Here is an 11,892-nt window from a genome sequence, read left to right on the forward strand (position 1 = left end):
GAAAAGTGATGAGTGAGGAAAAAAAAACAAGCAAATTAATGGTCACTCTTGTTTCTATTTATGTGAGCAATGCTGATTTTACATTCATTCATCTTATTCATTTAACCACATTTATTTTAGGTAAGTATTGTGCTTTTTGAGTAGGCTTAAGGTGTTACAGAAAGTGTTACTGACCTCTGTGACGACGATTTCGGGATCAGTGTCACCCTCCACCGACTGGTCATAAGGATCAGTAGCCCCCTCCTCAGACATGTCTACAGTGACATCTGCCTCATCTGCCTCCTCCTCCTCCTGAAGCACCTGTGATGGGATTTCAGGGACATGCAATGGCGCAAGCAGGTCCGCTCTGTTGGTCTGGCCCAGTAAATATTCCACCGCCATGCGCTCATCTGTAACCTACGGGGCCACGATTTAATATCTTTTTTCGCGTACGTGATCGGGATGTCATCGGGCGGGCTCCGTAGTAACCAGTATAAACACAAGGTGAGAAAAGGACATACATACAAGTCTTACCAGTAGAGGTTTCCCGGGTGGGGTGAATTCTGCCACTAGATTATAACCATGGACACGCTGTCTTAAGATGATGAGGTGGGACATCAGGGACATCGAAGCTTCTAAGGGTCGAGGCCCCCTCCACAGCTACTGCCTCCTTGGCCCGGCCCATGTTCCACACTCTAACAAATTTCTGTAGTTTCTACAGTAACTTTTACAACTGCTTCTTGCTTTCACAAATTACATGTCATAACTGTAGATTGCAATGCATTGTGGGACAAAAAAAAATACAGTTAGTAAGAACTTTTTCTACAACAGCCTGTTGTAAATTTAAATCAGTTTGTGCTTTACTGTAGATGGGAGGATATTACATGTAAATGTTGTATTTTCAAATGTTTCTACACATGAACACTCCGGTAGAGCGGATGTGGCGACACGAGAGGCCGCGGTGAACCGAGGAGAGCGCGGAATGATACGACAGTGTGCGGGGAACAACGCAGACACCGGCCGCAGCGTCGTAAAACTCCGGGAGAACAGGAGTTTGTGGGGCTCACTAGAGTCAGTGCTTATCAGAGGTGAGCGCGGGCTGAGCCGCTGTTTTACATGTGAACAGTGAATGCGGGCACTGGTTCTGGTACAAGCCCGGGTAGAACGTGTGTCATGGAGGGAAAGAGGTGTGTGCGGGGCGGGGCCGCGGACACACTGGAGCAGGCAGGAGGAGCAGTGGAGCAGTGCACACGTGATGTGTTTCAAAGGAATCTGAATATGTTTAGGCCTATTTACTGTGAATGTGAGCTACAAAAGCATATTGCCAGTTCAGGCTTTACACTTCTATGTTTGATACAAATGTGAATGTGTTTGTTCAGGTGAAGTTGTCAGTGCAGTCGGCCTACACCAGGTGGTGGACTGAAGAGAGAAGACCAGGTCCAGGTCTTATCTCACCATGAGCTGAGCTGGCTCATCAACACGGATATAAAAGTCCACTGTGCACTGGAGTAAACTAAAGGTAAACTTGTGATTAAATTAAAGAATTGGCCAAACATGTCAAAAAACATGGAAGACAATGTTCTGTGATTGCAGGTGTAATAATGAACACCATGTTTAATAAAAAATATGTATTTATTTGTTTAGGTGTCACCAGACCAGGTGGACACTGGAGACTGAGGACCTCACCTCTGTAGCTGCCTGCATTCTTCACTAGAAGCCTCCTGCACACTGGACTGGTGAGCATGTCATTCATGTACACACTTAGTGGTGGGATGTTGAGGTCATTATAATAACATTAAGCTCAGTTGTTTTCTGTCACTCCTCTCAGTGTAAATATTAAAGGTGTATTCTAATAATAAAATGTGATTGTTTGTGTTTAGGTCTCCTGGTTTATACTGAGCACTGATCAGTTAAGATCAGGTCACATTCCAGCTCTGTGTCTGAGCTCAACTCACTTCTTCACTGCATCCACTGCACTTCACAGGTGAGGATTTCTGCATGACATTAGAATAATACAGAGTGCTGTTACCTCCTTTGATTCCTGTGTGTTTTGTGATTGCAGATGTTTCATGAGGTGAACACAGACAGGTCTACAGATCTAGAAGGAGCCTAAAGGACTTGAGTGCAGCTCACACAGAGCTGAAGGATCCTCACGTCTCTTCTCTTCAGGCTCTTTATGGACTTTATACATCAGCTCATGTCCAACTGTCATTTACATGTGTTAAATATTTTGTTACATCTTTTGTTTACGTATTTTAATGTGTATTTGTGGTAACTGTTTTTTTAAAATAAATGTTTGAATGCATTTTAGCTCTGAGTCTGTCTATTCTTATGACAATACATTGATTAGCTGTATTTTTTTAAATTACAGGGAATTACTGGCAACAAAATTGCCAGGTAATACTTGTAAATATGATTTACAGTAATTTACTGAAATTAATACAATAAACACCTGGCAACAAAATTGCCAGGTAATACTTGTAAATGTGGTATACAAGGTTTTGCTGTAAGCTGCAGAGCAATTATTTACTGTAAACTTCAAACCAATGAATAACTGTAAAAATTCCCCAACAAAAACCTGTAAAGTGTTCCCAGCTCTTACCTGTAAATACAATTTACAGTAATTTACTGAAATAATACAATAAACACCTGGCAACAAAATTGCCAGGTGTATATTGTAAAATTTACAGGAAATTTGTTACAGTGCACCTTGATAGCCCCTCCAGCATTTGCATATGTGTAGCATTGCACCGCCAGCCTAAGAAACAAAATACTTTGTACACCATCAACACCATTATTGTAAAGTGAAGTCATATGAATACATAACAGTGTTAAGTAATTGTGTTATTTTAAATAATTACAGCACATTCTCTGTCATAACAAAAAAGAGCATTAATAAAAAAAATAATAAAAATACAGTATGTCTTGAGGCAAATGTACTTGCAACTAAAGCGCATTGGTGCCAGTGAAAACTCTGCAGGGAGGAGGACCCCCTTCCACACCTAAGGATGTCTAGCTCTTTCCCGCCCTTTTGGAGTGTCCCCACCTTTGTATACAGTGCAACACCTGGGGGGTCTTGGAGGCACTCCAGGTGTTTCTGCTGCATCTCCCAGATGCGGCTCATGCTGTCATGGCTCACCAAACGCAGCCCTGTGGTGTCTGTGAGGTCCCACACTGATTCCAGCAGCCCTGAAATCATACGCCACATCTCCTCCACTCCCTGCAGAGTCTCTTTAGTTCTCCTGGGCTGATAGTGGCCATAAGCTGTTCCTCAGTGGGAACATGTCCACTGTGGCTGCTCTTCCGCTCCTCTGTCTTGGCCTCCTTCAGGCATTGCACATCCTCCTGGTCCCATTCAAAAACGCAGGATTACAGCTTGGTACAAAAGGTGCCATATAGAGGGTGGTGTTCTGTAGTGAGGCCACAGCTGAAGCTCCTCACAAAATGAAAACTGTCTGAGCGCACTGCAGACTTCCATGGGTGGAAGAGCTGGGTCACTGAAGACACACCTGTGAAAAACAACCACTGTAAATTACATAAAAAAACACATTTAATACAAATTGTTCTAGTGTGTGTGTGTCTGTTTGTGCGTCTGTGTGTCTGTGTGTCTGCGTGCGTGTTTCTGTGTGAGCATGCATGTGAGTGTGTGCGTGTATGTGTGAAAGAGAGAGACCCACCTGTCTGGTTGCAGCAGTCCCGATCGACAGATGACCGCAGGTTCAGCTTGGCCTTAATTTTTCTAACGGGTGACAACATCTTGGTACAACTCTTCCAACCCTGCACCTTCACCCGTCATCAGAACAGAGTTCAGAACCTGGCCAAACTCGTTGCCGGTGTTGGTCATCCACACAGCACTGCCCACTATTCCACCAGCCAGCTTCTTGGTGATCTGTAAACCAAATACAAGCACAAGAAGCAAACCAATTTCCTTTTGTTTTGTTTTTTTGTAATTATACATGTTGTATTTTATAAATGTTTTACTATTGAAACCCTAATCTTCTTTGTCAAATCTTAAGAATTCTACCATAAGTAGAAGTGATGACTCCCTTCATTTCATCAAGATGGCTGAGGATGTCATTAGAGCAGGCTGTCTCCAACCATTGAGCAAGTGGAAGGGGACTGAAGGGTGGTGGTTGACAAGACCAAGGAACTGGTGATTGACTTCAGGAGAAAGAGGACACCAGTGGAGCCATCGTCAGCCGGGGCCATGACAACTGTAATCCTGTTTATAAGAAGGGCATAAATAGACTACTTCATGAAAACGTTTTTCAATGTGTGCAGCAAGTTACAGGAGATCTTCTACCAGTCTGTGGTGGCCAGTGCCCTGTCAATCCAGTAAAGCTGGTCACGTGATCTAGAGCTGGAGACATTTATCACAATGAGGGACAGGAGGACACTGGACAAACTGCTCTCCATCATGAGGGTCAGAGGAGCTCATTCTCCAGCAGGCTCCCACAGCTCCACTCAAACAGTACATAAGTCTTCATTTATATAGCACTTTTCACAGACATATGTCACAAAGACACCTTACAGAGCATTATTCATTCTATACCTGGTGATGGTAAGCTACTATTGTAGCCACAGCTGCCCTGGGGCAGACTGACAGAAGTGCCACTGCCATGGCAATCGGCGCCATTACACACACACACGCACACACGCACACGCACACACACACACACACACACACACACACACACACACACACACACACACACACACACACACACACACACACACACACAAGCTGGTCACAGTGAAAACAGGAATACATTCATACCATACTGTATACAGATGAACTCACCTTTATGTAACAGAAAACACTATATCCTGTCAATTATCTTCCTATGACCTCTTGTATATAGCTGAGATTTTATATTTTATTACTTATTTTTCTATTTTATTTTGACTTGTACATATACATTTATATAATTATGATTTATTTGACACCTGCCTCTTGCTATCGTTTTGCTATGTATTTTAGAATTTATTATTACCATTTACATTTTTTACTCTTTGGTATTATATTATATTGTGATGAGTGGGCTTCTGTGTCCCTTGTGGATCAATAAAGTTTATCTAAGTCTAAGTCTAAGTCATTTGAGAGTGCTTTGGAAGTGATGGTCGATGAAGAATGGGTGAAATCCTGAGGGAACACTTCCAGACAGGGACTAGAGGGTTTTAACACTTTAATTAGACTTATCTAACAGTTTCCACTTGATTGACCTAAGATCCCATAGTACTACAGTATACTTATTATAAATCCATGGGTCTGGCTCCGGCAATACACTGGGGGGCGACATATCCTGTTGGTTTGTAGTCCGATAAAGAACGAAGAAGACACACCGCGCATGCGTGTCATTGTAATAATGGACGACTACCTTTTCTGCACTGGCTGATCATGTCTGCTTTTGGACTTTTTAAAATATAATCCATCCACTTAAAAACAACATCTCATCAACATTTCAACAACGGTAAGTAAAAATGCTAAACGCGTTATCAGTGTTGCTCATGTAATTGACGGAAATGTAAAAAAAAAAAAAAAAAAAAAAAAAAGACGCACATAGCGTTCCGTGAGCTGCAGCTGCGCGTAGCCTGTGTGCTAGTGAGCTAACAGTTGTGCCTGTCAGTGCGTTTGTTTATGTTTGTGTCTGTTCTGTTCCTGATCGGTTCTTGTTGGGTTCGATTATTTCGGACTCTTTATGCCACCATGAATACAACTATTTTGCTACATTTAGAACATCAACAAATAAATGGCTTAACATTGTCCAGTAGCTACAAATATTTTTTTCTGCAGATAAGCAGATTTTTGTCAAGTTCAGTTGCGTTTTAATTGGCCGAATGGGGTCCATTATTTTTAAATTTTCAGATTATTTCAGTCCCGTTTTATACCTAAACTGGATAGTTAGTTGTTCGGACGGAGCAGCGAATTGTTATCATTCCATATCGCATATTTCCACCATCTCTGAATGAATGAATCACTTAAAGGGCTCTTGTTCACTTAAAAGTCTATTTTCTGATCAATGATATAATGTTCTTTTTTCACCAAAACATGATGACACAAACTGAATACACTCGGTCCACTTTATGATTCCATGTGGTACTACAGGAAGTGCTTCATTGTGTTTTTAAATGTGTCACTAGAATCATCTGGGTAATTTTAGCCCTGGAATTGCCCATCTTTACTGAACAAAAGGTAAAAAGTAGCTGTTAACTTAAACTACCACTTCATGGTTTTTGGGTCCTGTACCTTAGGACCAAGTCAGTGTATTCAGTCGAGATTCAAACGTGTGTGTTTGGGAATAATGTGGAATGTCTAGATTAGGGCTGCATAATATATTGCAAAAATATCAGCATAACAGACACAATAATCAATATTGCAAGAAAATTACTTTATTACTAGTAGTGTTTTTGGAAAGTAAAATGGACAAAAAGGCAGATTATATTTTCCTTATTAATTCCAACATTAAACTTGTGTTGGTCTTGGTTTTTATTTAGACCCAGTCTGACTAGTAAATGAAGGCATGTGCATTTTTTGTTTTAATATAACATTATATTGGTGCCAAAAAAATATATTAATTAATTATAATGTCACTATACATACATACAAAACATAGTTATTGAATAGCACATCTTTTTCTCATATCGTGCAGTCCTAGTCCAAATCATACAATGTAAGCCCATTGTTATGGAGTCCTATCATGTTTTTTGAACTACTGCTTTACAATAGTGCCACAGTTAAATGTTCTTTATTTACAGAGACCAACTATTTCGAGATGACTGCTGACACTGGCAATGTGGGCCACCATATAATGACTTTCTATCCCACCAAAGAACAGTTCAAGGACTTTGGTCGTTATGTGGCCTACATGGAGTCACAGGGAGCACACAAGGCTGGAATGGCAAAGGTAATCTTAGTGATATGACCACTGACTGGCTGTGCAGAACTCATTCTCTGTTGCCGGCCCCGCCACTTTATAGTGGCATTTCACAGTAACAAGCAGCTGATCTGATTTGAACCATTTTTATTTTTGAAATATATATTGCCACATTTGTCAACATTCATGTTTGACCCCAAGTCAGAATTTTTAAATGATTACAATCCTAGAACTAAATTATGCAAGGAAACCCATTATAACATGATTTACAAGTTTAATATATTTATTTTCATCCTACTGTAGAATCTTATGTTTTTATTTTCTTTTTTATGTCAGCTCAGGTCTTGTCAAGAAATTATTTTTAAATTATAAGCCTGTCCTGATAACAAATTATAAAAGGATGGTGTTATTATAATTATCACTTATAATATTGAAGCTACTTGTTTGCCACTGACACCGTAACACCTAAAACAGTAATAGTAATTATTGTAACAGGCCTACCAAATGATGCACTGATATGGGATGGTTAGGGCTGTTGGATGACATTTTGTACCTATTTTTTGTATTTTCAAATGGAATAAAATGGAGGGTCTGTTTGTTTTTTTGTTTTGTTTTTTTGCCAAGTTAAGTTTTTGGTTCAGAAGCTAAATTTTAGAAAAAAATGTTTTGTTAGGTGTGTTTTGATGAATGAGAATGAGAAAAGTTCAACTAATATAGAGACATTTGTAACGTAGTTTGCTCTATTTTTTTTTTTTCCTCAGGTCATTCCACCTAAGGGCTGGAGGCCAAGACAGACATATGTGGATATTGATGATCTGGTCATTCCTGCTCCCATCCAGCAGGTAGTAACTGGCCAATCAGGGTTGTTCACACAGTACAATATTCAGAAGAAGCCAATGACTGTCCATGAATTCCGCAAGACTTCAAATTTAGAGAAGTGCGTTGAACACAGATCAGCAAAGGGTGTTTAAAACTTACGATCACAAATATCAGCAAGACCAGATGCCAACTATTATATCAATTGTGCAGGTTTCGCCATCCCCAGCATGCAGATTGTGATGAACTAGAGAGGAAGTTTTGGAAGAATCTCACATTTAACCCTCCCCTTTATGGAGCAGAGGTTACTGGATCACTGTATGATCAAGTAAGTTACAAAAATGTTAAATCTAATAGTTTTTATAATGTATACCGTTACAAAACAATTACAATTATGTTTCTATTGATGGTATTCTTAATTTCTTAAATAGATACAGATGGACATACCAAAGGACATTTTTATTTATTTTTTTAAACACTCTGTTTATTGTGTTTTTGACATCCAATACACAGTGTCAATCCATAAAATAAGACGTCAGACATGTTAAAAAATGTAAGCAGCCTTTCAAACAAGGTATACCAAAAATATACATGTCATTATATTTGTCAATAAGATCTTAGGACCCTTATAGATGATTAATATTGTATGTTGGATGATAGTAAAACGGAAAAAAAAACAGAAATAAAAGCAACTGAACTTTCACACAGACAAAAAGTAATAATATTTCACCAAAATGTATAAGTTGAAAAGGTGGATAGTACAAATCCCATCATATAGTTCGGACTTAAATAGTAGTTTAAATACCTTCTTTAAATAAACTAATAAAAGGTGACCATATCCTGTTAAATTTATCTTCCTGACCCTGCAAAGAGTATCTAATTTTCTCTAGATCCAAATGCATCATAACATCCTCTGAACCAGTTCACATGTGAGGGAGGCTCTGCCTGTTTCCACTTCAATAAAATTAATCTTCGTGCAAGCAGACAGGTAAACTGTAACACCTGACGCTCAGATTTTTTTTTAACAACTTTTGAGTCTATTATCCCAAGTACTGCTGTAAGAGGATTTAAATCAATAGATATGTGTAGAGCTTTTGACAATATTAGAAAAATATTTGACCAGAAATTTAACAGTTCAGAGCGTCCCCAAAACATGTGTGACCAAGAGACTGAGGCCTGTTTACAGCGTATACACAAAGGGTTTACATCAGGGTACACCTTGATACCAAAGGACATTTAGATGGACATTATAATACTATTTATTAGCCATACTTGCCCTGTAAAGTCTCATCATATTTGAACAGTTGTTTATACGAAGTTGTTCTATAGAGATAAATAACTGCTACATATAAATTTTGAACAGTTTCCATTTTCTTCCGCTTATCCGGGGCCGGGTCGCAGGGGCAGCAGTCTAAGCAGGGACTCCCAGACTTCCTTCACCCCAGACACATCCTCCAGCTTCTCCGGGGGGACCCCGAGGCGTTCCCAGGCCAGCTGAGAGACATAGTCCCTCCAGCGTGTCCTGGGTCTTCTCCGGGGCCTCCTCCCGGTGTTCTGTCTCATTTTATTTTTGATTGATTTAAACCAACTCTGCACTGGTATCAGTTGATATCAGATATCAGCAGACACAAAGTATCACAAATTGGTATTGCAACTGAAGAAGCTAGATCACAAATTGTGCCTAATTCTAATATTTGTACACCTCTGCAGGGTGTCACTGAATGGAACATTGGTTGCCTCAACACCATTTTAGACTGTGTGGAGAACGAGAGCAGTGTTAAGACTAAAGGGGTCAACAAAGCGTCCTTGTGCTTCGGGATGTGGAAGAGTGCTTTTGCTTGGCACACTGAGGATATGGACTTATACAGCATCAGCTACCTTCATTTTGGAGAGCCCCAGTCTTGGTACTGTCACAAATTATATACACTAATATTGGCCCCTAAAACTCCATATTGTTCAGTCCCTGTGATGGTTTTTCCTATGATTTTACTTTATTTATTTATTTTTCAAAAGTGCTTGCATTATAGGCGAACTGCAGTTTTCACTGTTTATTGTTCTGCAGGTATGTGGTACCCCCAGACCATGGCAAGAGGCTAGAGGCACTTGCAAAGGGTGAGGCATTGAATTCAATGTACACATGGATTGTATTGATATTATGCTATTCAATTTCTTGTTTCCAGGTTTTTTTCCAGGTAGCGCTCAAAGTTGTGAAGCTTTTCTTCGACACAAAATGACTTTGATTTCACCATCAATTCTGAGGAAATACGCAATTCCATTTGAAAAGGTTTGTTTCTCTTCAAGACCTCATCCTCCAGTTTTTGATACTGTTTTTTTGGAACAGTTTTTTGTGTGTGTTTGTTTTTGTTTTGTATTTTATGTTGTTGAACTTTTAATTAGCAGTTGGTGTTCTTGGGCTACTTGATCTTTAGGGGTGTAACAACCTTTTTCTGTCCTGCAGTGTGATAAGCCTTTGTAGAAATGTACAAATATATTTTAAAAGGCTTTTATTAAGCATTATGGTAAATAATTTAGTATTTAGCTCTTTTAATAAAAAATACTTGGGCTGTACTTTAAATACCAGTAAGACGTCATGTTACAGACAGCAAAATATATATATATCAATACAGAGAGAGGTTTTAAGCTATGCGGTGTTGTACTAACTACCATCTGTTGCATGGAAGGCTAAATCTGTTAAGATGAAAGCGTGGGTCATTCATGAACTACATGGGTTCTAATAAGGGCATTGTGAACATAAAATGTTTTACTTAACTATATGTACATTGTAGATAGATGCATTTGTTAAGTTTTAAGGCACATTTTAGGGATATTTAGGCATTTGCATCTAATAGATCCATGATACATGATATAGACTGCATACACATCATTTTAGTAGACCATTTTAGTAGAATACAGAATTTTAATTCCTTTATTAATTAATCATTGCATTTATATAGCGTCGTTATTAGCTTCTGGACGAGATCAGGCTTTGACAAGCTGGTATGACCACCATATACAACAGAAGGAAAATTTAGATTCATTTTTATCTAATACAATTTTTAAAAATCCAATTTTAAGAATTCAAAGGCATCATGGAAGCTAATCAGCTACGTGCTAACTAATATTGATAATGATAAAATGCAAGATTTGCTAAATGCTTTAATAATTTGCTGGTTTCTAAAGATTCAGAAATTGTTTTTACGTCAAGTTAGAGGTCTTGTGGTCATTACTTACCACAGAGCTGATTAGTCAGAGAGAGCAGGAGATTTCTTTATTGATCCCGATCCTGCAACATTTTTGTGTAATTGTCCTTCTAAATGTGTGCTTTTTATGTTTGGTGAAATGTAGGGAGATGGTCTTAATATGCATGATTACTATTATGTGTGAATAAAACAAATTACACAATGTTTTTGGGAACATGACAGCATTCTTCAAAGCCTTGTTTAGTGGAATATAGGGCCTCTTAAATTTGTGTATGAGATCAATTATTTAATATGTTAATTTTGAAAATCATCCTTCACTTACATCTCTATATTGTATGTTTCAGGTGACCCAACATGAGGGGCAGTTCATTCTGACGTTCCCATTTGCATATCATGCTGGTTTTAACCATGGTTTCAACTGTGCTGAGTCTACTAATTTTGCCACGCTCAGGTGGATTGATTATGGCAAACAGGCAACACAGGTAACAGGGTGTAACACCACTAGAAATAAATGTCATGGCATCTATGATGAAAAACAGGTATTGTAGGCATGAACAAATGCCTTGAGCACTTAGACCACTTAATATTAGTGGTCTAATGATCTGCAATGTAACAGATTACTTACCAGTATTCTTATGTTATGGTGAAAGAGTTAAAAAGAATAGCAATGTTGATAATTATGTATATAAAAGAATGCGATCCAATGAAACGGTTAGATCACTGAATGAAGGCCTTAATGATCAGGACTGGGGTTCAGTATACTTGGAGAAAGACATTGATAGAACCTACAATTTTTTTTTTATATATATTTCTAACATACAATAAACACTGCCTTGATCCACAATGTAGATCCACAAAAAGAAAATTAAATTTTCTTTGGTTAACAAAGGGGTTACAGAACGCTTGTAAAAAGAAAAATTATCTTAATAGATAAAATAAAATTGGAAACGAAGGATTCAGAAAGAAGGTATAATATTTGTTAACTTATTATATAATTTGTAAGAAACAGTAGAAAATTATAT

The 11,892-nt window shown here is 38.5% G+C and overlaps 1 protein-coding gene across 2 annotated transcripts; it reads left to right on the forward strand.

Moving 5' to 3' along the window:
* The first annotated feature begins 5,309 nt into the window (after positions 1-5,309).
* LOC129409989 (lysine-specific demethylase 4A-like) lies at positions 5,310-11,865 on the forward strand. 2 transcript variants are annotated; one of them, XM_055156875.1, is made up of 8 exons: positions 5,310-5,450; positions 6,736-6,884; positions 7,616-7,696; positions 7,884-7,998; positions 9,381-9,574; positions 9,733-9,782; positions 9,851-9,954; positions 11,215-11,865. In XM_055156875.1, the coding sequence occupies exons 2-8, from the start codon at positions 6,835-6,837 to the stop codon at positions 11,416-11,418; spliced, it is 798 nt and encodes a 265-aa protein (XP_055012850.1). In that variant the 5' UTR covers positions 5,310-5,450; positions 6,736-6,834; the 3' UTR covers positions 11,419-11,865. The 2 variants fall into 2 exon arrangements, with proteins under 2 accessions (XP_055012850.1, XP_055012849.1); XM_055156874.1 differs by having other exon boundaries at positions 7,616-7,791; positions 11,215-11,857.
* The last annotated feature ends 27 nt before the right edge of the window (positions 11,866-11,892 follow it).

This window comes from Boleophthalmus pectinirostris, unplaced genomic scaffold (genome assembly GCF_026225935.1).
Source record: "Boleophthalmus pectinirostris isolate CB_2022bp ecotype Guang Dong unplaced genomic scaffold, ASM2622593v1 HiC_scaffold_2051, whole genome shotgun sequence".
Lineage (NCBI taxonomy): Eukaryota > Metazoa > Chordata > Actinopteri > Gobiiformes > Gobiidae > Boleophthalmus > Boleophthalmus pectinirostris.